We start from the raw sequence: 26,687 nt of genomic DNA, 5'->3' as shown, positions 1-26,687 counted from the left end.
GTTCTCTGTTATTTCTGCTGGTTCTTACTCATTTTGCCTCTTTTCTTGTGCCTTTTGTGAATTTTGATGACTATGAGTTGGTATTTCTTGGAATAGTGGAAATTCTTTGAGACTTGACTTGAAGGTGTGTTCTCTGAAGATTTTATTCATTCATTCATTCATTCATTTAATTTATTTACAATGTTTGCTTTCTTTTCTCAGGTGTAGTTCCCATAGAATTCCCACCAATTTACCCATGCACCATCACCATAAGATTTAAATTTGCTTCTGCTGTATGTCTGAGACCACTTTAAATTTTTTTTTTTTTTTTTTTTTTATAGAGGCATGCTTTATTTATTTGTTTGCTGGTTTGCTTGTTTTTTTTTTTTTTTGTTTATACATGCACTGGGTACAGTCAGAAGCGCGGGAGGGTGAGAGAATTCACCAGAGCCAGAGCGGGGAGCAGAGCAGGCAGAAGGACCGAAGTACACTGCTGAGGGGAGCAGCGGGCGGCAGGAGAAGTCTGCACGCCATGTGGGACCCTCCTCCGGTGGCCGGGGAGCAGCCGGGGATCGAACCGGCGCCGCAGAGGCCGCGGGCAGCTTCGCAATCCAGCGCTCAACCGCTGCGCCACCGGGGAGGCCCGACCACTTTAAATTTTTGACTTGAGGTTTTTCACACCACCTAGGTAGTATGAATTTGAGATGCAGACCATGAGGAAGCTGTATTAAACCTCCTTTTAAAAGACATGAATGACCTGATAGGATATTAAAGGATATTCAGAAGTAAAAAATTAAGGGAACCCAGGGAGGTAAATGTAATACTTAAATGTGTTTATCTTTTGAAAGTATATACCTAATTAATGGCCCTGAGCTTAGATTTCCATAACTCCCCAGGACTTGGAAGAGAAAAAAGACCAGGGCCTGCCCAGTTATAAATCAGAACAAGTGATTCCTTCAATGAAGTTGATACCACAGAATGCTATTCTTTTTGTGTAAAGCTATCTTAACATCCCCTTCCCCGCAAACCTCCAAAGAGAATTACAGTGAAAAATGCCAGACCTTAGTGTACACTAAATGGAGAATGTAGAAAAAAGTTCCAACTACTTTAAAGTACTGACCACTGAGATTTCAGGAAGTCTCATAGCATCCAAATTGGGTTTATGAGGACACCTGTCTATTATGAATAGTAGTATCATTATTGCCGCTGCTGCTATTGTTGTTGTTTATATTGTATTGGTATAATGGGGGGATGTTGTTACTCTCTGAAGTAGGTCCTATTATTGTACTCATTTTATAAGAAATTGAGACTGAGAGATTAAGTAACTTATCTGAGGATACAGAGCCAGAGTTTAGACTCATACTTGTTCCACACCAGTTCTGTGTACTACATTGCTTCTCTGTGCACAGCAATTGCTGTGTACTACAATTGCTTTCTTTATTATTATTAGAAGCTACTCCATTTTCTAAAACTTTGCAATCCAAAGTGCAACCCACTGACCAGCTGCAAAGGCATCATATAGGATCTTATTTAGAAAGGCAGAATCAGTCCCACCTCACCCCAGAATTACTGAGTCATAATCTACATTTTAACAAAATGCTTATTTGATTATTACACACGAGTTGATTATTATGCACATTCGTTTGAGAAGCACTGCTCTAAAACAACAGAGGCAAGTTAGCTACAATAGATCAGAGAAAATATTCTGGAGCTAGGACATAAACTCATTTATAGTAGGATAATTTCTACTTTAATCTACAGATGGTAGTAGTAATACTGAAAACTATTTCTAAGATAAAATAAGCTACAAAAACCTCTCCAGGTTTTCAGTTATTACCTGATGAACCACTGTAATTATTCTGACCTCATTACAAGATACCTAGTGGATGTTCAATAAATATTTTAAAATTTATTTTAAGACCCAGTTTCTTACCATGGTGTTCAAGTCTTCCCATCTGACTTCAGTAACATTCTTAGTCCTAATCCTGTATTTGGGATCTTGACCCTGGAGAGTCCTTCCACCTCAGGGCTAACTGTGCCTAGAGATATCAAACTCTCCTGCTATGCTTCCTGTCTGTATCTAGGGATATGTGAATTTAAACTTCTTCCTTCATGACAGCCTTTTCAGTGTCTTTGTATTTTACCATACCTGTTTAAAACAAATTGTTGCCACATTTTTTAATACAGTGGTTGATAATGGCTGCTCTCATGAAAACTACATTCTAGAGGTAGAAAAAAAAAAAAAGATGAAGGCAAGGCTAGTAGGTATCCATTTACTATACACCAAAATGCCTCCAAATGTCTTTAATGACTATTACAACCAACACTCATTTTGAATGGTCAATTTCATACCATACCAAGTATTAAAGATTTTGGTTAGCACATCTAGTCAGTAAACCCTAATCCCGTTTTTCTTACCAACAAAGTTTCTATAGAGAATAAGAGGTGAGGCAGTATCTAAAATCTTAGTATTGGGATTTAAAATCCAGCATTCTTCCTCTTTACGATATAATTCTAAACTACTTCTTAAGCCCTTTTGACTTAGTTCATAATGTCTTATATCTTCCATGGCGATTTCTTTGTTGTCTCCAGGTAAATTTCATTATTTTTTTCTTTTGTGATTTTTTTATTGCATCTATTATAGTATTTATTTCACTTCAATCATATGTCTTATTATCCTCTGGGCTGTTAGTGGTCAAGAAGATATTTGTATTGTTATACTCAGTACCTAGCATAGCACTGAACATTAAGGATCTTAGGAAACGTTGAAATGAAATGACTGACTAATTAACAGGAGACTTGTGCAAGGGCTTGCTCTTTGGAACTAAAGTCCTATTTATAACTTTCCTCATAGACTAGTATAAACTTGTATGTATAATAGTAAATGATAATATTTACATTGGCCAGCAAAACAGAGTATAGCATTTTTTAATGTATTCTAAGAAATGGAAAATTGATTAGATGAATCATCTTCAACTTTCTCTAGCTCAGACCTTGGTGATGCAGGGTCATTGTGATTGTGAAATCCTTGAACAAAAATTTTGACCATAATTATTCATTCTTGTCAGTACAAATGAAAGAAAAAAATATTCATGGACCCATTTCTCACTTGCACTAAGATGGTCTTACATGAGTTGGGCTAGAAAATCCTAGCAAGTGGGTTACACTTCTCATTTTCATAATTTAAACTTCTGCTGTTGAGCCTATAACATAATACTCCATGAGCAGATACAATTTGGTTTTGTTATCAGGAAGCTGTTCATTAATTTTGGTGACTGGTAAAGATGGTACAAATGAGTAGACACTTTGAGTTCAGGGTAAAGGGTTGAAGCTTGGACCAGCTGTTCCTTTTCCTGTCATGGAGTTGAAAACACTAGTTTTTTTCTGACTCAGGTAACCAGTGCAAAAACCACTTAACTGGTAGGATGTGGCGGAAAATAAAGTCTTTATTACTAGCTCTCTGGACTAGTCATCCCTGCCTTTGAGCTGTGCCTATACAGAGGTTTTTGTGCATAATACAGAGTTCACTGACATCAAAGCAAACAATGCAGTAGCTTTCCAAGAGAGAAAGCTTTATTGTTACCTTAGGGTCCGACATTACTTTTGACATTCTAAATCTCAGTGTTTATGAGAAACATCAATAATAATAACCACCCTTTGCACGGGTATAGCACCTTTCTCCCCAGGCTCTGAGTGTTTCATAAGCATGAAGCGTTCTGTGCAGAAAGGGAAGATGGAGTGGGAGAATCTGGCCCCAGACAATTAGCTGCTAAAATTCTTCTCTACAGTGAGCATAGAACATAAGGGGGACAATTTAGGATAGGAAATGAAGGATGTTGGATCCAGCTGAGACTGTAAGGGGAATTTAGCAAGACAGTAATGACCTGACTCATAGAGTTTGTCCAGCTAAAATTAACCATGACTCTTAAAAAAAAAAAAACACCTCAGAAATCACTGGATCCATGAATATGTCTGGCATTTGCCCACAAGAGTTATTACCAGATCAAGTTGGTTGATATAAACCAGATAAAGATAATCATAACTTTAAAAGTATTTTGTCTCAATTTGCACATTTTACAAAGTCAAAATATTTATTTTTGCTAACAAGTAACAACATTAAAAACACTATTGCTACCACTACCACACGTTATTCCTAGGACCTATTCCTAACTTCATATCAGTATCCCTAGTTCTTAGACAGTGCCTTATCCACATTAAATGAGTAATGTTTTCTTAAATTGAATATTGCAGGTGCTTCATTAAAAACTGTCTTTCATAGTGTCTGATCAGTTACCTTGGTTCTCTATTTTTGTTCATGTAAAAAAAATTTTCCATGTATAATATAGATGCAAATTGTTTTAGAATGTTAACTGTAATTTTATGTTTTGAATGCAATTTTTCTATAAGACCTATGTAAATTTGAAGATTCTGATCCATAAATGAATGATATACTAATAGTTTATGATATTTTTATTTCTTAAATTGTATTTTGTAGATATTTTTACAACACTGTATATGATTTAGAAAAATAGTCTCACACCTCCTGAGATACATGCCACCATCCACGCTTACCACTGAAGCGCATAGTTGTCCTTTACCGTAGGCCATTGGACCCCTCCTGCTTTGTTCCCATTCCCCTCCCTCTCCCCCTCTGGTGCCTCAAATCTGCAGTGATAATCCTATAGGGTTGGTTTTGGTTAGGTTGTGTCAAGTCCTTTGTTTTGTTTCTCTATATTCCATATATAAGTGAAATCATCTGTTATTTGTCTTTCTGTGAGATGATTCTTTAAAAGCAAAGAATACTGTATTTAATTTTAAAAGCAATAAGTGTGAAGAATTTATTTAAACTTGTATTCTTGGAATAAAATCTTTAAATTCAATTGAAATAGTTGAAATTTTCACCAGAAATGTTACCTTGTATTTTATAGGTTAATATTCATGTAATAACTAATAGTCATATGCTTTTGAAAATTGCATATAGATGATAGTTTTAGAGCACATTTCTTTGATGCCCCCTAACAGCTCTACAAATCGATTTGGAAAGAGCCCTCCGTACTGACCTGATGGTTCTGTAAATTAGTAAAAATAACAATATTCACATACTGTCTTGCTCTTTTGTTTCTTCTTTGGACCTCTGAAGAGTGTAGGATAGAGTTAATTATATTTTTCTGTTCGTAGCATACTAGCAGCATCATCTAGTCAGGTCTCCTCTTTTATGTTTTTTATCTTTCTGTTCCCTCATCCCATTCTCATTTCCTGTTATGTATTTGGTATATGTACATATATATACACCAAAATGTATATGATTTTACCTGGGTAAGGATGAAGATTTTTAAAAATGCTGTATATGTGTTTTATATTTGCATAATGGGCATAGATAAAATTTTATTCTTTCCCCACTCATCACTGTTTGAAAAGATCAGTCCATGTTACTATATGCTCCCTTTAGTTGGAAGCTTCTGACTGATACCTATATTTCCTTCATATGCATACCTCAGATTGCACTTATCAGTTCCTCTTTTGAACACTTAGGTTGCCTCCAGTTGCATACTACCAAAAAATAAAAAATGCTGCAAAGAACAGTCTTGTGTCTGTAAGTGAATTTCTCTGGGTAGATAGCCGGAAGTGACATTGCTGGTGACAGGCAGTGTACCTACTCCATTTTATTGGCAATACATGGTGACTTGGAGTGATTGTGGTGGTTTGTACTCTCACCAGCAGTGTATGAGGGTCTTATTTCCTTGCATTCTTGCTACCATGTGTGCACTTTACCTTTAAGACTTTTTAAAATTGCGAAATATGAAATAATACAGGAATGTGCATAATATTAAGTGTAAAAATTAGTTATTGTAACATTAAAAATGTATAGACAGGGACCTCCCCGGTGGCGCAGCGGTTGAGCGCTGGGTTGCGAAGCTGCCCGTGGCCTCTGCGGCGCTGGTTTGATCCCCGGCTGCTCCCCGGCCACCGGAGGAGGGTCCCACATGGTGCGCAGACCTCTCTTGCCTCCCGCTGCTCCCCTCAGCAGTGTACTTCGGTCCTTCTGCCTGTTCTGCTCCCCGCTCTGGCTCTGGTGAATTCTCTCACCCTCCCCCACTTCTGTTTGTACCCAGTGCATGTATAAACAAACAAACAAACAAACAAATAAATAAAACATGCCTCTATAAAAAAAAAATGTATAGACATCCAGCTAAAGAAATAGAATGCCCTTCAGTCCCCTGAATGCCTCTTCCCAATCATAATCTTTTCCCTTCTCCCAAGCACAAACACTATCCTGATTTTTATGGCAATCATCTTATGTTTTCTTCTTTCACCTTTACTGCCCAAGTATTCCTCCTTACTCATTATTATTTAGTTTTGCCTGTTTTTGAATTATGTATATATCCTTTTGAGTCTGGATTCTTTTCATTTGATATAATGTTTAAGAGATTCAACCATATTGTGTACTGAGTTAATTCATTTTCACTACTATATAATATTCCATATGATGGTGTATCATAATTTTTCTACTAGTGATGGTAATTTGGGCTTCCAAAATATTTTGGATACTATAAATAAGGTGGTTATGTAACTTTTAATAACTGTATCTTTTTTTTTTTTTTTTACTGAGGTAATGTTGGTTTGCCATACTGTCTGTGATTTAGGGGTATAGGTTCACATCTCTTCAGATGTATGTTACCACGCCATACCTAAACATCAAAGCTCCCAGTTGTTATGGAAATTCTTATACATGACTCTTGGTGCTCTTATGTACTCATTTCTGTTGGAATTATACCAATGAGGAAAATTACTGAATCAAAAATAACGTTATAATCAACTGTAGTAGCTGATGCTAAAATTTTCTAGAGTGGTTTATTTACATTTCCAGTAGTCATATTTGTGAGTCCCTATTGTCTAAAGTTGCAGTACATAGGCACATATTATTTTATCATGCTTCACAGAGATATATTTTCACAAAACAAAAGTTTTGGGAAATCCTGCAGTGAGCAAATCTGTCAGTTATCATTTTTCCACAACATGTTATTACTTTGTCTCTGTGTCATATTTGGTAATTCTCACAATATTTCAATCTTTTTCATTATTATTTCTGTTGTGGTGGTCCATGACCATTGATCTTTGTTGTTAATATTGTGGTTGTCTTGGGGTGTCAAAAGCTGCATCCATATAAGATGGCAAACTTAATCGATAAATGTGTATATTCTGATTGCTGCACTGAATGACTTCCCTCATCTCTTTCCCTCTCCTTAGGCCTCCCTATCCCCTAAGACATAACAATAGTGAAATTAGGCCAATTAATAACATTACAATGGCCTCTAAATGTTCAAGTGAAAGGAAGAGTCACAGGCCTCTCACTTTAAATCAATTTAGAAATGATTATGCATAGTGAAGAAGGCATGCCAAAAACTGAAATAGGCCAAAAGCTAGGTCTCGTGTGGCAAAAAGTTAGCTAAGTTGTGAAAGCAAGGGAAAAGTTCTTGAAGGAAATTAAAAGTGCTATTCTATTGAACACATAAATGATTGGAAAGGAAAACAGCTTTATTGCTGAAATAAAGCTTAGTGGTTTGAATAGAAGATCAAACCAGCCGTAACATTCACTCCTTTATGCCAAAATCTAATCCAGAACAAAATCTTCTCTCTCTCTTTAGTTCCAACTCTCTGTAATTTCTCTTCTACTCTGTGAAGGCTGAGAGAGGTTTGGTAGTGAAACTGTCCCTGGACTTTGCTTTTGGGAAACTTTAAATGTTTTCAATTTCCTTGCTTATAATTAGTCTGTTTAGATTTTCCATTTCTTCTGATTCAATCTTGGAAAATTGTATACTTAAAAAATTTGTCCATTTTTTTCAGATTGCCCAGTTTATGGCATAAAGGTGATCCTAGTGGTATCTTGTGATCCTTGGCATTTATGTAATAGCTGTTGTAACTTCTCTTTCATTTCTGATTTGTAATTGCTAGAATTTGTCTCCCTTTTAATTTTTTTTAAGATTTATTTTTATTTATTTATGCATACAAGAACTGTGGTGTAGGCCATAGGTGTAGGGGGTGAGAAGATTCACCAGAGACAGAGTGGGGAGCAGAACAGGTGGATCCACTGAAATACACTTCTGAGGGGAGCATTGGGAGAGACAGGAGAGGTCTGCTGAGCCATGTGGGTTAGCACCCTGGCCGGGGATCCTCATGCTGCAGTGACTGGCAATAACTTGATAGCCCTGAGACTTTAACCCCTTCAACCAGCAGGAAGGCCCTCCCTTTTAAATTTTTTTATGAGTGAGCTGGAGGTTTGCCTATTTTGTTTATTTTTTCAAAAGACCAATTTTTGGTTTCATTGATCATTTGAATTGCCTTTAAATTTTTATTTTATTTCTGCTCTGATTTTTATTTCCTTCTGTCTATTTTTGATTTCATTTGTTCTTTTTCTTGTTCTTGAAGTTTAAGGTTAGATTATTTATTTGAGATTTTTCTTTTTCTGGATGTTTGGGTAGTTTATGTCTTCATTTTTGTTTGTCTCCGGTATTTTTAAATTTCTCCCTGGATTTTTTTTCATTAATCCATTAACCATTCAGTAATACGTTGTTTAATCTCCACATATTAGAGGCTTTTCCTTTTCTTTGAAGCTGATTTCTAGTTTAATGCTAGAAATATCAAAGAAGATATTTGATAAGTTCTATCGTCATGATTTCTTGTTTTGTGTCCCAATATGTCATCTCTCCTTAAGAATGTTCCATGTTTTTGTGGTTGGATTCTGGAGAATTGGTATTATATTATGATGTATCATATATGTTTCCCATCAATTTATATTACTGATTGCCTTATTTCTACCTCCTTTTCTATAATTTTTGCTTTATATATTTGAAGCCACATCAGGTACATATTAATATAAACTTATCTTCCGTGAGAATTGAAGTGTTTAGTTTGGTGAAGTATCCCTTTCTGTCTCTAATACTGTCTGTTTACCTTAAATACTACCTTGTCTGATAGTATTAATACAAATAGAGTAGCTTCCTTTTTGGGTAGGTATTTGCATGGTATAAGTTTATCTTCCATTACGCCTTAATAGTTTCATATCCTTCTTAACATGTGTATGTGTTGAACAGCACGGTTAAGTTAGTTTTCTTTTAAAATCCATTTTGATAGTCTGTGTTTTTACTAGATCACTTAGCCTACTAATAATTATTTATCACAATTATGAATATCTGTTTTTTGCTTGGAAGACCTAAAGTTAGACTTCTATTAACCTAAGGCTAATGGAGTGCCATTTTGGGGATATTTACTGGACTTACATATTTCATCTGTGTCGTAGGTATCTTAAGAAAAATTCCTTGCTTTAATATACTCTATGAGAAAGGAAGAAGACAGTGGATATGGTTTCAAGCCAAGCTTTATGGAAATTTGGTTCCATAAGGAATAGCTGTTAGAAACACTGGGCAAGAAAGGCTTTATGTCAACTTACAAATATAGCCAAACTAAACCTTTACTTTGGCATGCCTCTGGATCACCTACCGTGTTGTAAACCAATGTTACATCAATTATAAAAACAAACAAGCAAAAAAAGATGTCAGTGGCAGGGGGATCAGGGTGAGGGGGGCTCATTTCATCTGGCTCAGGGTTCATAATCAAAATGTCAAGATAACCCAGGGACAGGAGCTGTGGAACCAATTCAAGAGGCTGGTGATGTTGAAGGCTGGGGGATGGGGGTGTCCCATGGGCATTTACAACAGTGCATCAGCAGAGAGAAAGTCAGTCAATGTTCATCCTGTGGCTCAACTAGCATCAAAATCCATGGGCCATGAACTTGAGAAGGGGAAGTAATAGGAGGCAGTTCAGAAGTTACTGGAATGGTGACAGCAGGCTGTTTTGTTATGCCACCCAGTGCAAAGACTGCTCTTCATTCCCCTGGTTATAACAGTATTTTAATAAAAGAAAATAATACAAAAGAGAGATTACTAAGATAATGTCATTGCACATTTATTAGATATTTTTCAAGTTCTTATGTGTGGATTCTAATTTAGCAAATCTAATTTTATTTAACCAATCCATTCTAATTGGGTCTGGAACCCAGTCAGAGAGTGATCTTATACCATAAGGACAAGATAGATTATTATCCTGGCTTTCTCTTCTGACTGTTCTTTCATTATGCAACTTTTCCTAGTGAGGCACTGCATGCTCTAAAAACAAGTCTAAGTGACTTAAAGGAAAAACTTAGAGCCCTAGAAAGTTTTAGATATTTTTCTTTTACTTATTAATAATACAAAATACTACAATAATACAGACCTTTAATATACTGGAGAAGATTTTTAAAATAATATAATATTTTCTCTGAGTAATCAGAAATTTAGTCTTCTGGAATTTTGAATATCATAGCTTTCCTGAGTGTGTGTGTATGTGAGACATAGCAGAAAAGACTCAATACCTTTTTTTTAAATTTTAAATTTATTTTTTTAAATCATTGTTCATTTTTTTTTAATGAACAATGCATACAAGAACTGGGGTATAGACCAGAGGTGTGGGGGAGCGGTGAGAGGATTCACCAGAGACAGAGCGGGGAACAGAACAGGCAGGCTGACGAAATACACTGCTGAGGGGAGCAGCGGGCATCAGGAGAGGTCCGCTGTGCCATATGGGTATCTCCCTGCCCGGGGATCGAAGTCATGTTGTAGTGGCTGTGGGCAGCTTCACAGGTTGCATCTCAACCCCTTGTACCACCAGGGAGGCCCTACATCATTGTTCATTTTTGTGGAATATTTGATTTCTCCCTTCAGGTGTAATTTCCTTAGTTCTTCCACAACCACAGCACGTGTGATCCATCACCACAGTCACTTGTGCTCTTTCTGACCCCTCTGTCTTCTTCCCCTTTTGTATGCCTCACAGCTCAATGGTGGGTTTGCAAGTTTTCTCTTTTTCATGGCACTTTGTTCAGTTTCCCTATATTCCTCCTGTAAGTGGAAACCATCCAATATTTCTTTTTTCCTTCTGACTTATTTTGCTCAGCATGCTCCCTTCCAGCTCCATCCATGTTGCTGCAAATGGCATGAGTTTGCCTTTTTTGATTGCTGATCTGTACTTTTTGTAACCACAAAAGTTGTCAGTAAAACCTCAAGAAAAAATTTAAGTGAATGCTTAGAAATGAAATAATTTTGTCATGAACTTCATATTTAACATAAAATACTGTTTTAGAAATGGTTTTTTATTCAATATTCAAAATGAAATTGAGATTTTTTTAAAAAATCTGGTTTGAATATTCACACAATCTATTTTCAAGTTACTTAAATAATTATTTCTTAATCTTAATTTTTTCTCAGTAGATGTAATTTTATTTGAATCAGTACATTGGAGATAATTTGATATTTACAGCAATGGGTAGATTAAATTTGGAAAGGAAAAAGACTGAGTACTTGAAGTTTAATCAAAATCTGAATTTAATTACTTGTTTAGTAAATAAAATAAATATGAAAATTAAATTCTTATGAAGTCATACTGTAAAATTGATTATGGTATCTACTAATCAAGTATAGTTTTGATAAGTTTGGTATATATTTTCAAAGTAATTTATAGACAGTTTAGGTGTAAAAAGCATATATATACAAGCAATATATTACTGGATAAGGAAATATACCCAGTAAATATCCAGAAAATATATATTACTTGTATATATGCAAGCAATAATTTAAGCAAGTTTATTTTATAAATATAAATAATTGGGTATAAATTTTTGGGTATCACATTGTAACAAATTATTTTCATATTAGTACTCATTGCAGTAATTTAGTTTTGAATTATATCACTTGCCTGCAATGTATATTGAATGTACAAGTTCTGTTATTTATTATTAACTGAAAAGCATGGTATTTATACCTATTCCTAACATTTAGCTAAAGTTCTTAAAAGTTGTTTTCATTTTCATAAATTCAGAGTAATTGTTTTGAATTCAGAGAAACTGTATCTATGAAAATCAACAATTTTTATCAGAGGTCACAAAGAAAAGCAGTGACAATTGGGAAAAAAGCACCCCTTCACTAAGATTATTCATTTGGGATTAAATGTATAATATGCATATATTTATTTAAACATATACTCTTGGTTTTTTTTTTTTTTTTAAGGATGATTATTCTTTACCATACTAATACTGGATTCTTATAATACTTTACCTGAAAAAAATTCACATTTTTCCAGGATATTTTCTTAGGAACTATTTGATTTAGAAAATGTGTTTTCTTATTTTAATCAAAACACATTTCAGATTCATAGGTACTTCAGAATTAATTAAGAGACCTTACTGAAAACAAAGGAGTAAACAGATTAAGAAAATAGTATTTTTCATATTAGTTTTATTATCGGTGTAAAGGAAATTTCATGTTAAAGTAGTTTCTGATCTGTGTGCCATGTGAAAACAAATGAGTTAGAAAAACAAGGCTATAATGCCATCTGGGGGCTTATAGGGACATCACAGTTCACTAGAACTAAAAAGCCTTTGTTGTTTACAGTCACCTCCATTTACCCTTCCAAACAATAATTACCATTTATTTCCCTCTTTTTACCGATTTTATAGTAAGTACACAGAAGGAATAATGACTCAAAATATCATAGCTTCTATAATCTACCTTATAAGATATTTCTTTCCTGTAGCCTGGTAAATTTTTTTCTCTCAAGAGGCAGGATATGTCCAACAATGAAGTGTATAAAATTTTGTATTCATTATGAGATGCAATAGGATTACAAGGTGAAACCAAGAAGGAGCAAGCTTAACAAAAGGGAAGTATTAATAATGCATCTATAGCAGTGAAACTGGTTCCTTTTTGTGTGAGTTTGAGTATGCTAACCTTAAAAACAAATAGAAAGGATGGTCGTACCAACAGAGCCATATTAGAGAGGTAACATTTGAGAAGTGGTTCAACACTCATTTTTGAGGGAATTCATTTGCATTTATCAATTTAGTATCTTAACTGAATGCCTGTTGTTTGCTGAATACTGCTGTCAGGATGTAGTGATTATATACAATACACGTGAGATAAAAATATATAGACTGCTAATATCCTTATTAATAATACTTTTTTAAAAAACTTTTTTTTAAATTTTCTTAACATCGTTCAGTTTTTCAACAAACTATTTTTTACACTTCTGAAAATGATTTTACCTATCTGACACTTTTTATCTTTCCCACTGGGTGATTTCCAGATCCCTGTTGTTATGTACAATGCCATTTAATTAGAAGCTCATTAATCTAATTTTTAACTTACTCATTTGTATTTGTCTTTCTGCTAACTACTTAGTAATCTGATATACAGTAGATATTCAATACATGTGAATAAAAAGTCAGTATTTTGGAGCTAGCTTTCTGACTGTCCCAACAGAAAATAGATATCATAAAAGAAAATGTTGATATTATTTATTTATTTTTAAAAGATTTTATTTATTTATACAAGAACTGGGGTACAGGTCAGAGGCACGGAAAGGTGAGAGAATTCACCAGACAGTGGTTTGCAGAACAGGCAGATGAACTGAGGACACTGCTGAGAGGAGCAGTGGGTGAGGCAGGAGAGGTCTGCCACGCCATGTGGGGGTCTCCCTTGCTGGGCCGGGAAGCGAACCTGCGCTGCAGAGGCTGTGGACAGCTTCACAGCATGGTGCTCAACCTACTGCACCACCGGGGAGGCCCAAAAGAAAATGTTGAAACAGACAGTGACTGCATTTGTGGTTTGAAGGATTTGGTTCATTGTTTGCAGCCTGACTCTTTGGCTATTTTATGCACATGTTCAGAGTACTTAGAGTCATCTAGCTGTTGAAGAAACATTTAAAATGAGTAGAATAAATTTGCTACAGAATCTGATTTATTTTTTAGTCAGCTAGTCACCATTGTGTCTGGTAAAAGCTCTGATTAAGAGTTGACATTTATGTTTAAAGATGAAGATGTATAAATTATTTGTAGATTATTTGAACTTTATTATGTTGTTGTGGTGGATTAACAGTAGTTCCTCAACATACGTCTTTGTCCACAGCAATAGAACTTTTATCTGGGCATTTGAATGCCTAAAGTAGAGGCTACATTCCTCAGATTTCCTTGCCTGTTCCCACAATACTAAGTTCTAGCCAGTGCATTGTAAATGTCCCATTTATTTATTTATTTATTTATTTATTTATTTATTTATTTATTTATTTATTTATTTATTTCTGTTGAGTTGTAGGAGTTCTTTTTAGGTCTTCCATATCAGCCCCTAGTCGGATATATAGTGTGCAGATATTTTATCAATTCAGTAGGGTGTCTTTTTTTATTTTAGTGACAGTTACTTTCGCTGTATAGAAGCTTTTTAGCTTGATGTAGTCCCAATTGTGTATTCACTTTTGTTTTCCTTGCTGTTGGAGATGAGTCCACAAAGACGTCTCTAAAACCTGTGTCACTGAGTGTTTTGCCAGTTTTCTGCTACATATATCTTGGTTACACATCTTATATCTAAGTCTTTTATTCATTTTGAATTGATTTTTGTGAATGGTGCAAGATAGTGATCTAGTTTCATTCTTTTGCATGTGGATATCCAATTTTCCCAACACTGTTTATTGAAGAGGATTTCCTTCAGTGTATATTCTTGGCTTCTTGGTCTTAGATTGACTGTCTGTATAGGTGTAGGTTTATTTATGGGCTCTCAATTCAATTCCATTGGTCCCTGTGTCTGTTTTTGTTCTAGCACTATGCTGTTTTGATTATGACAGCTTTGTAGTGTAGATTGTAGTCTTGGAGTGTAATACTGCCATTAAATCAGGGTTCCTTCAGCTATTCAGGGTCTTTTTTTTGTTCTATATCAATTTCAGTAGTGTTTATTCTATTTCTTTGAAGAATGCCATTGGAACTTTGATAGGGATTGCATTGAATTGCATGGATAAGATGGTATTGCTTTGGGTAAGATGGTCACTTAACTCTAATCCACGAGCAGGGAATATCTTTCCATTTCTTTGTGTCTTCTGTTTATTTAAAAAAATGTTTTAGTTTTCTTTGTATAGATCTTTCATTTTGTTAAGTTTACTCCCAGGTATTTAATTCTTTTTATGCTGTTGTAAATGAAATTGTTGTCTTGATTTTTTTTCCTCTTCTGGCTCATTATTTGCATATAGGAAGGCAACTGATTTTTGTGTATTGATTTTGTAACCTGTCACTTTGCTGAATTGATTTGTTGTTTAGGTTAGCTTTTCAGTGGAATTTTTAGGGTTCTCTGTGTATACTATCATGTCATCTGCAAATGATGTTAACTTCTTCCTTCCCCATTTGCATTCCTTTTATTATTATGTTGAGGTAAGTTCTTTCCCCAGTTTTTCATCATAAGTGGATATTGAATTTTTTTTTTTAATAGAGGCATGTTTTATTTATTTATTTGTTTGTTTGTTTGTTTGTTTGTTTGTTTATACATGCACTGGGTACAGTCAGAAGCGCGGGAGGGTGAGAGAATTCACCAGAGCCAGAGCGGGGAGCAGAGCAGGCAGAAGGACCGAAGTACACTGCTGAGGGGAGCAGAGGGCGGCAGGAGAGGTCTGCGCGCCATGTGAGGGGAGCAGCGGGCGGCAGGAGAGGTCTGCGTGCCATGTGGGACCCTCCTCCGGTGGCCGGGGTGCAGCCGGGGATCGAACCGGCACCACTGAGGCCGCTGGCAGCTTCGCAACCCAGCGCTCAACCGCTGCGCCACCGGGGAGGCCCAATATTGAATCTTATCAGAGCTTTCTCAGCACCTATTGGTTATATAATTTTTTTGTATTTCCTTTTATTGGAGTGGTGAATTACATTAATTGATATTTGTATCTTGTGTCCCTGTAGTAAATCCCAATTGGTCATGGTGTATGATCCTTTTAATGCTTTGCTGAATTCACTTTGCTAGTATTTTGTTGAGGGTTTTTACTTCTATTTTCATCAGGGAGATTGGTCTGCAGTTTTTTTCTTTGTGATGTCTTTGTCTGCTTTTGGTATCAGAGTAATGTTAGCTTCATAAAATGTGTTTGCAAGCATTCCTCTTTCTAATTTTTTAGAAGTGTTTGAGAAAGAGGTATTTGCCTTTCAAGATTTGGTAGCACTCACTTGGGAGACTGATAGTGGCCTTTTTGGTGGTGGGCAGGGGAGACTTGATTGTTTCAGTTACTGTAGTTGCAGTTGGAATGCTCAGGTTTTCTATTTCTTTCCAATTCAGTCTCAGACGGTTGCATATTTCTGAGAATTTTCCCATCTCTTACTCAACTTACTGGCATACAAATATTTATAGTAATCTTTTATGACCCTCTGAATTTGTTAGATGCTCTGGCCTAGCTAGAGGTTTGTCCCTCTCTTTTGTTCTTTCATATCATGGAGTGTTTTGTGATTGAGGATGTTTTCACTTTTACAGTCCAAGAAAAAAAATTTTGTAAAACAAAATATAGAAATGGTTTGAAGCAAATCATCATTCATAGAGAAAAGCCTTCTGTGGACATGTACAATGGGTGTAAAAATTTGGCTATTCTCACTTTAAGTGTGGAAATATGAAGGTTTTCTACCATTCACAGGATCTTTTGCAGTCAAAGGAGTTAAGAAAATTAATTGGGCACATGAACATTTCAAAAACATACTTAAGATCTGACAAATACGATATGGAAATGCTGAACAGGTTTGGGAAATTGTTCTGTTAAACTATTTTTAAGATTCTATGAAGGAAAGGTGTTATAAGTAGGCATTTAAAAAGAATGATTTAGAAAAAATGGGCAACTTTTTTTTTTTTAAAGATTTATATATTTTAGGGCCTCCCCGGTGGCGCAGCGGTTGAGCGCTGGGTTGCGAAGCTGCCCGCGGCCTCTGCGGCGCCGGTTCGATCCCCGGCTGCTCCCCGGCCACCGGAGGAGGATCCCACATGGTGCGCAGACCTCTCCTGCGGCCCGCTGCTCCCCTCAGCAGTGTACTTCAGCCCTTCTGCCTGCTCTGCTCCCCGCTCTGGCTCTGGTGAATTCTCTCACCCTCCCACGCTTCTGACTGTACCCAGTGCATGTATAAACAAAACAAATAAATATAATAAATAAATAAATAAAAACATGCCTCTATAAAAAAAAAAAAAAAAAAAAAAAAAAGATTTATATATTTTATACAAGAACTGGGGTACAGGTCAGATGCGCGGGAGGGTGAGAGGATTCACCAGAGACAGAGTGGGGAACAGAACAGGCAGAGTGAGGAAATACACTGCTGAGGGGAGCAGTGGGCGAGACAGGGGAGGTCTGCTTGCCATGTGGACCCTCGCCGGCCGGCCGGCCGGGATCGAACTGGTGCTGCAGAGGCTGTGGACAGCTTCACAGTGCTGTGCTCAGCTGCCTGCACCACCAGGGAGGCCCAGGGCAACTTCTTTATGTCAGTTTAGTATTTGTTCAAGTGACTTTTATACTGTTGCTGAATGCAAGGAGGAAGGAGGCAGATGGATGAATGAGGAATAGTAATTTAGTTCCCAAGGAAACCCTTTTCTAATTAGAAAAAAAGACAGTTTCAAGATTTGTGACTATGGTGATGTAACTAGACAGCTGTGAATTTTTCTGCTGTTATTTTCTAATTTTGAAGAAGAAAGAAATTGTATTACAGGTTTTTTTTTAAGTCTACTAATTTAGTTACATGGTGAATGCTGACCAGAAGTAAGATGAGAATGGCAATGCCACTAAAGAATTCAAGTTAACACTGACAGGCACACAGATCTATGGAATGTCAAGCAGTAATAAGACACTGGAATTTATGAAGTAATTAAGCTCAGGAATCTTTCTAAAATTTCATTAAACTGGTTTTAACAGAAAAGGCCATGTTAAAAAGTACACAGCCATGTAATATACATGTAGTTGCTTAACCAAGAATATAATTGGAACAAATCCATAAATGCTCAGAATATGCCAATCATAACCATTGTCACCTCAATAAAAGTGATACAGTTAAAAAAATATGCCAGTCACTTAGCTGTATTTGAGTCTGCATCTATGGAATAAAATCATTATTATTTAAATCCAGCCTTTAGCATTCACTCAGGTAGGGAAAACATAAGCCTTTTTATTCTCTCTAATCAGACATTTTCCAGTTACTTCCCTGAAGACTTGAAGCATGGGCTGGCATATAGCAAGAATGTTATGTATGAATGTTCAATAAAATAATACATGTGCATATTAATTACTGACTTCTGTTTTCAGAATTTAAAAATCATTCCGTTACTAGGAAAACCAAAGTCCCCAACCCAGTTTTATGTCTAAAAGACTTCTGTTTTTCCCTCACTTCATAATTGCTCCCAACATGCATGCACATGTGCACACACTTTTTGAATTTTTAAAAATGTATTCATCTGTAGTATTAATAATTAGGGTGGCTTCTGAATAAGAATCCAAACTTAACTAATGTTTCTTGGTAACCTAAATGAAGATTTAATATTTAGGGAAGTTTTATTTATGTACCAGAATTACAAATAGGCAAAATGAAAGTAACAATAAAGTAATTAAGCTCATCTATTGCAACTTTCTAGCTGCTGACAGTGAACTAATCTAAGCTGACCTCTACTAATAGAACCGCAGAAAAAATTAGAGAGCTGCCCCATAATCCAGCAATCCCACTTTGGACTACATATACAAAGGAAATTAAATGACTCTCTTGAAGAGGTATCTTCATATTCATTACAGCATTATTCACAATAGCCAGTATAGAAGCAATCTAAGTGTCCATACATGATGAATGGATGAAGAAATTTGATATATAGATATAATGTACTATTAGCCATGGGAAAGAGGAAACCCTGCTTTTGTGAGAACATGGAAGGACCTTGAGAACATTAATGCTAAGTAACGCAGATAGAGACTAGTACTGTATAATGTTAAGTATATGAGGAATTTTTTTAAAATGAGTTTAGGTTTTTTTTTTTAATATTTTATATATTTCTTACATCATTTTTCATTTTTTGCACAATGTATGTATATCAGGAGTTTTTAAAAGGCGAAGTGAGAAACATGGAGTGGTGGTTAATGGTGATTGAGGGTGGGGGAAGTGGGCATGTTGTTCGTAGTTGACAGACTTCCAGTTGTAAGAGGAACAAGTTGCCGGCATTCATGTCCAGCGTGGTGAATCTAGTTAGCAATACTGTATGACATCCTTGAAAGTGGCCAGGATACGAAATCTTCAGTGTTCTCACCTTGTACACACAAAGGTGATTATATTAGGAGATAGATATGATGGAAGCCTACAGTTGAAAATTCAGGGTGGAAATTTTCACAAAGTCAAAAACAAGGTAGGGGCAGAAAGGATTATCAGATTATCAAGCCAACCCACCCCCAAAGTGAAAATTCTTAAAAAGTCTCAATAAAATGATATTATCTAATGATCTGAAGTGTGAAACTCGGATTACAACAGCTGACCAAAAGACCAGAGTGTAACAATATTTACTTTAGAACTCAAGTTTCTTGGGCCTCCCCTGTGGTGCAGCAGTTGAGCGCTGGGCTTCGAAGCTGCCCGCAGCCTCTGCAGCGCCGGTTTGATCCCCGGCTGCCGGGGAGGGTCCCACATGGCGCGCAGACCTCTCCTGCTGCGCCGGCTGCTCCCCTCAGCAGTGTACTTCGCCAGTCTGTCTGTTCTGCTTTCCACTCTGGCTCTGGTGAAGTCTCTCACCCTCCCGCTCTTCTGACTGTACCAGTGCTTGTATAGATAAATAAATTAAAAAATCTTCAAAAAAAAACCCCAACAGTTTCTTTATAAAATGGAAACTATAGGGTTACTATGGGGATTTACGTTAAAGTCTTAATTAGCACAGCACGTAGTCTACTGGATGCGCAAGGCTGAGCTACACCTTACTCCTAGCCCTTAGGAAACCCTGAGAAGGGTGCAGAAACTACCCCAGGGCAACTGGGACCCTTGGTAGGCGCTGTTCGCTGGGCGGCGGCGCTACGCGCGTCCTCCACCAGGGGCCGCTCGAGCCCCCAGCCCCGCGCACCAGCCCGGCACCGCCTCCGCGCGTGCACATTAGGTGTTGCGCGCGCCTGTGCATCCGCGCCGCAGCCCTGGTTTTCGGCGGCTGCTTCCCTGGCGGCAAAGCAAGCCCGCTGCGGCTGGCTACGGGAACTTTTGGGGGACAAAAATCTTCCCCTCCCCATTGGGCTCTGTTTTGTACTGCTCCGTTCTGTGGGAAAACCTGGGGCGGCAAGTATTAGTGACTCCATTGCGCTTTACCCGGGAGGTTGGAGGAGCCGAGCTCGGCGGAGTCCGGCTGATTGAGGCCTGGGCTTGGGAGCCGCTGCCGCTGCCCGGATGTTGCGATGGCTCATCGGGGGAGGCCGAGAACCCCAGGGACTGGCGGAGGTAAACCCCCAGGTGGACCCAGCCAGGCCGGGCAGGGGCCGAGCTTGCCAGGGCAGAGGCTTTCGTCTGAACCTGACCCTGGGACCCGGGCAAGGCGGGGCCTGCTGCAGCCGGCGAGGGCGGGGTCGGGCGGGAGTGGGGGCAGGGCTTCTTTCTGGGGCCACACTTTGCCCTGTGTCCCAAGACCCGGAGAGGTAAATACCCGGCTCAAAGAGGTGAAGAAATTGTGCTCTAAGCGGTTCAAGGATGAGCTCAAGGACACGCAGCTAGTCTTGTGGCTACCGAAGCCAGCCTTATTTCACTTTCAGAAAGTATCCCACTTAAGAGAAACGTGCAAGTAGTGACTGCAACTTCCCGCTTTTTTGGCTTGTTTAAATTGGTGTCTCTTCCCAGCATCAACTGATGCTTCTTGGGGAGTATAAAATTAGATTATTTATCCAAGAACAGGAAAGGTTATGGTTATTTTTAAAATAATAATTTGCTTCAAAGTCAAGAAAATGAGTTTCTAATTAACTGCTATTTTGAGTTGCATAGTCACACTTTCTTCCTAGGCCTAATTGAATAGACTAATAAGATTTACATTTATTTGCAAATAAATAATTTCAGTACTTTAAAGTGTTGAGATCTGGAATTTACTTCATATGCTACGCAAGAATAGAGTTTGTATTCAATTCTTTTTTATTTCTCTTAGAAGTACTTAAAAAAAATTTGGGTTATGGGTAAGGAACCTCACTTCTCAGTTGTGACTTCCTTATATTTTTGCAGTTAAGGCATATGATCTTTTTTAATAATGCATTTCCTATTTCAGATTAGTCTTATTTTAGATAGACTGAAACCCAAAAGATTATGGAATACTGGAAAATTCAGTAGTCCATATATATGTTTTAAATGACAGTTTAAATCCGATTATTTGATTAATCATAGAATTTGATTTTTTCTGCTATGCCTGGAAGAAACTTTCAGTTGAGGGAAGTGGTATAGAGTGCTCAAAATATTCACTGTTCCTTTTCTCATCACAATCAATGCTAGAAGGGAGATGGGATAATTAAAATGTTGCTCTTTTGGGGTGATTTTTTGGAAAACATTCATTTTATACACTTCATTTAAATTCAATTGTGTAATTAACATGAATCTGTACATTATCAGAACTAATGATTTCCCCTAATTATATAAGTACTTAATATCCAGATTTACACTTTAAGCAGTGTTTCTCAGCTCAAATGCATGTACCCCTTTCAGGGTACATTTGGTAATGTCTGGAAACATTTTTAATTGTCATGACTTGGCATCTAGTTTGTAGAAGCCAAAGTGCTGCTAAACATTTACAGCACAGGGGGTAACCCTCAGCAACAAGTAATTATCTGATGTCAGAACATCAATATTGTTGTTTGAGAAACTGCAGTTCAGAAGTTAAGAACAAAGGTTTTATCTTGAATTCGTACCATGGGGCAGAACTGTGTGAGTTCTGTATCATTTGCTTTGCACAGTGTCTGTGGTATTCTGTTAAGTGTTAGCAGTTATCTTTGTCGGTATTGTTGTCCAAAGCTGAATACATTGATTTCCTTAATTCTAAATGATTTCATTGCTTCTTTTACTCATTCAGCAAATATGTATTGAAGGCCTAAACAGTAGGCACTGTTTTAGTCTGTATTATGTTTTACCAGTTTGATCTGTAGTAGTTTCGTTTCTACCGAATATTTTTTGAAAAAATCCATTCTAAAATAGTGAGTTGGGTTGCCCAATCATTTTTTAGCTGAGGTTTATTGAGATATAATTTCCATAAAATAAAATTCACTTTTTGGGTAAAATTTATGGTGTGAATTTTTGGTAAGAGAATTTTTTGTTAAATCAAGTGTTAGTTGATTTTAGGGTAAATAATATGCAGTATTAGAATATGGTAACAGCTTTTAAAATCGTGTATTGTTTAAAGTATACCATGCAATTTTATGCCTGTATGGTCTTTTATCATCAAGTATTTTACTTCTTTTTCTCTTTTGCCCTCTCTGCCTCTCCCATACAAGAAATCTCCTTTACAGACAATAGGTGAAGAACAAACGCAGAACCCCTATACTGAACTGATTGTGCTGAAAGCGCATCATGATATTGTACGATTTTTGGTGCAGTTAGATGACTACAGGTAAGAAACTCTAGTTGTCCAATTGACTTTTGAAAAGTTTTAGGGTATTTTATATTAAAAACAACCCATTGGTGGCTCAGTGGGTCAAGTCTCAGCACTATCAAGCTGTTAGTAGTCATTGCAGCATGAGTTTGATCCCCGGCCAGGGAGCTAACTCACATGATCCAGCAGACCTCTCCTGTCTCGCCCACTACTCCCCTCAGCAATGTATTTCAGTGGATCCGCCTGTTCTGCTCCCCACTGTGTCTGGTGAATCTTCTTACCCCCCACACCTTTGGCCTGTGCTCCCGTTCTTATATGCATAAATAAGTAAAAAAGTAAATCTTAAAAAAAAAAAAACTTCAAACTTACTCTAAAAATTTCAAAACTGATCATTAGTAGTATGTAACAGAATTGAACTCTACATCTTGATGAAATCCATATCTGATGTCTTTTTGCCCAGATCAGGGAATCATATCTGGTGATTTGATGGTTATTCTTGTGTGAGGTTTTTTGGTTTGGTTTTCTAGGTTCTCAGAAATATTCCTGTTGGTTTAGAGGAAATGTATGACTTTAAAATTTTTGTGGGGGTTGTATTAAGGTGAACCTAAATTTGAGAACAAATATGGTAAATGTTTAAACATCAGGTACATACTAGGAGTGTGCTATTTTGGGTAAGGTAAGTATTTAATCTGATTTTTTTGTTATTAATGACACCCTTTTAATTGGCAGTATTCTGTACTTCCTTGCTAGCATGTTTAGTATTGTATTTACTACATTTGTAAATAAAGATAATGGTGTATAAGTTTTAGGACTTATGACCATCCTGTATATTTGTTTATTAAGCCCTCTTCAGCTGTATACCTACCCTTTGTAACATGTCACAGTAACAATTTTGCTATTACCTATATAATATTTGTCTTCCACTCTGGAATGTAAGCTTCATGAGAGTGGGGCTGTGTTTTTCAAAGTCACCATAGTAGCCTTATTACCTGCCCAGTGCCTACTATAGTAGGTATTTCATGAATAGTTTTTGAGTGAATGAATGACTCCCCAGACTATTGTGTAGATACTGCATTTCCTCCTACCTCCTTAATCCCATTTCTGATGTTCCTACCAATTCTTTCATTTTTATCTCTAATTTTCTCTTTTGCTTCCCCCCCCCTCCTTCATTTTTGACTTCATGGGTGACTGCAAGTATGATTTATTCTTAATTCTGGTAATCACTTCTGATATATATATAAACCTGTCTACTCTTATTTTCCCCCCTCTTTCTGTAAATCTCCCCCCCCCCCACCAACGACTTACGTCTTTGGTATTTAGTTGCTTTTCACATGTGCAGTGCAATTCTGAGGCTAACTACCAGGAGTTAGGTCAGACTTCACAATATTCCCCTCACCTCACTCACCAGCTGCAACCATCAGAGTTCCAGGGCTGTCCACACTATGACTAGCTACAAATTCCCACTACCACCTCAGTTTGATAATTTGCTAGAATGATTGACGGAACTCAGGAAAGCACTTATGATTACAGTTTGATCATAAATGGTAAGTCAGGACCAACTAAATGAAGAGATGCTTGGAACAAGAATTAGGAGTGTCTGAATGCAAAGCTTTTGTTTCTTCAGGATGTATTTATTATCCTTTCAGCATATCTGTAGTATCACCAAAAGGGAAGTTTACTTGAGCTCTGGTGTCTAGAGTTTTTATTGGGGTTTCATTATGTAGGCATGATTGTTTGACTAATTTGCCACATGATTGAACCCAGTTTCCAGTTTTTCTTGGTTGGGAGGTGAGGCTCAATACCCCAACACTCTAATAAAAAACATGATTTTTCTTTCCCTCATGGCCATCCCCCATCCTGAAACTGCCTGGGGCCTACCATGAATTATCTTAGCGTAAACTCAGATGAAGTCTAAGGGCCAGGATCTCTTGCAGAATCCAAGACAAATTCCAACCAAATTATTATACGTAACACCATACTCCACTACTTTTTGAAAAGATTAGCCTATCACCACTATTTTCTATTGTGATGTGAATTGATCAAATCATAGCATGTTAATCTATATAGTAATTTTGAGCAATTTTGGTAACAATCATTCTTTCTAGAGACATTTATTTTAATGATCATATCTTTGAAACTAAACATCTCTGGAAAGGTAGGATTCCGGGCAGGTAAAGTTTTATGTAATATGTAATATATAACACTTTACTGAAGTGAGTTACAAGGTAGGTTAAAAAAAAAAAAACCAAATAGGTTCTTAGAACATAATCACTAATAATTGGGCCCCAAAGAATCCCTAAATCATTTTGTCTAAGAAAGTTAAATGAAAGAATTGTAGAATACTTTCAGGTTGGGGGGTGGGGTCGATCTTTAAGTATTTTGTAGATTAACTGTTAAGATCCCATGTTCATTGCTTTGTCTTCTGAAATGGCCTCTTGTCTATTCTTATTACAAAGAAGAATCATCTGCAGAAAGGAACATCTTGTAGAATAGTGATCATTGTACAAATGCTGAGAAATACTTCCACAGTGGTTTGGTGATATAGTAAATATTCTGTAAACATTTATTTATTGCTCTGTCAGATAGCACCCTGAATTTGGTGGTTTAAAACAATCATTATTTACCTCACCATTTTGCAGGATGGCAATTTGGAAGAGTTTAGATGGGTGGGTCTTTTTGTCTCTGCAGGATCAGCTGGTCTTGATTAGGTTCACTTATGCATCAGTAGGTAGATCAATAGGTAGATTGAGTCTTGCTATTTCACAGTGGTGGCAGCTAGGATAATCGGGGTCTTCTCCATGTGCTTTCTCACATTATTGACTGTGGAATTCTTATGGCAACAAAAGGACAAGTCCCTATATAAGAGCACTTTTCAATTCTCTGAATGATGTTTGTGGCTGTTTTCATTGACCAAAACAAGTTGGGAGCTGGCATGAAATTAGTGAGTGGATAGATATATGAGCTCTACCTCTTGATGGAAGAAGCAACTAAGTCCCATTGCAAATGTATATAGAGGTAAAATAATTTTTAGCCATGTTTACTATTTACTAAAGTGAATCTAAATGTCTAGAATAGATGGAAAAAACTACCTTTTGGCTTCTGCAATAAAGTGAAGATATTACTACCTTAATCACATTTAATTCTTTGTACTCATTACTATATCAAATTGTACATGTAATTAGCTATGAAGTTTTTCAGTCATAGACATGTAAAACTTTCAATCTGTGTTTTGTTTTAAAATGTTTAATTCTGTAGTGTACTAAAAATAAGAACTAAATGAATTATTTTTGGTAAAAAGACATTAAAAAATCTATAACCTGTCTGATTATATTTATTATAAGTAGAATTAACAGCTCTACATTTCATTCTTAGTAGTTTAAGTTCAGAATTACCTTTGCAGATGTACATTGTTTATGCATTATAGAATTACAGAAATATCCATCTAATTTTAAAGTAAATATTATAGTTTTTGTTTTCATTTAGTTTTTGTAGACATTACATTCTGGGTTTTTTTTTTTGTTTGTTTGTTTTTTGTCGTCTGTTGTAATCCAGGTTTCATGCTTCAGGTCTTTGGATAATATCATTTTATTGAGAATTTTGCAGAAGGATTTTCTTGTTTTCTTGGTGGCTCAACTAAAATCAGTGAGTGGAAAATTTTCTCAGATTGCTTTTTGAAGATACCAAATAAATCCTGTATCACCTAACAGACAGCTGCCTTTTCTTTTCTTCTTTCGTATTTTTTGAACATGAAGTGAGGGTCATATTGATTGGGAGATCACTAAAGAAGGCTAAGCCTCAGCAAGAGTCTTCCAAAAAATGGACTGTGCTAAAATTGCATTTAATACTCTAGCATTTGACACATTAAACTAAACTGAGTTCATAACACATTTTAAGAATAGTTTTCTCTGTTACTCATTTGATCATTCCTTGCTCCTTGAGGAAACAGACAAGGTTATGTAGGATAGTGATCATGACTGGAAAAGAATCAGGTGACCCATGAAATACCAGACTGGAGAATACAGTATGTCCCTTGATGGCTCTTGGAGCTGTATGTTCACTGGAAAATAAACAAACTCAGCAGTATGGTAAGATAATTTTCAAATACAAACAGTATATTACACCTTTAAGAAAATAGCATAAACCAGGAATACATTATCTCATTAACAGTAGAAATCAGTCAAGATGATTTAAATCTTTCTGATACCTGGGTTCCTTGGGTAACAGACAATAAAATGGAGTTAAATATACAAAAGGCTTAATGCGAGAAAAACACCAGTGAATGGAAAAGGT

General features: G+C 36.6%; 1 protein-coding gene across 2 annotated transcripts in view; it reads left to right on the top strand.

Annotated features, from left to right (window-relative positions):
• WDR41 (WD repeat domain 41) overlaps positions 1-26,687 on the top strand; it is a 148,683-nt gene that overhangs the window by 51,816 nt on the left and 70,180 nt on the right. The window contains exons 1-2 of one of the 2 annotated variants that reach the window (XM_037529544.2): positions 19,966-20,278; positions 22,300-22,415. In XM_037529544.2, coding sequence (XP_037385441.1) covers positions 20,228-20,278; positions 22,300-22,415 — 167 coding nt within the window. In that variant the 5' untranslated portion in view covers positions 19,966-20,227. Of the gene's footprint in view, positions 1-19,965; positions 20,279-22,299; positions 22,416-26,687 lie in introns of those variants that run through there. The other variant, XM_054688005.1, reaches the window with a different exon arrangement.

This window comes from Talpa occidentalis, unplaced genomic scaffold (genome assembly GCF_014898055.3).
Source record: "Talpa occidentalis isolate TD23 unplaced genomic scaffold, MPIMG_talOcc4v2.1 talOcc4.6, whole genome shotgun sequence".
In the NCBI taxonomy this organism is placed as follows: domain Eukaryota; kingdom Metazoa; phylum Chordata; class Mammalia; order Eulipotyphla; family Talpidae; genus Talpa; species Talpa occidentalis.
This window is presented reverse-complemented; position numbering and strand designations above follow the sequence as displayed.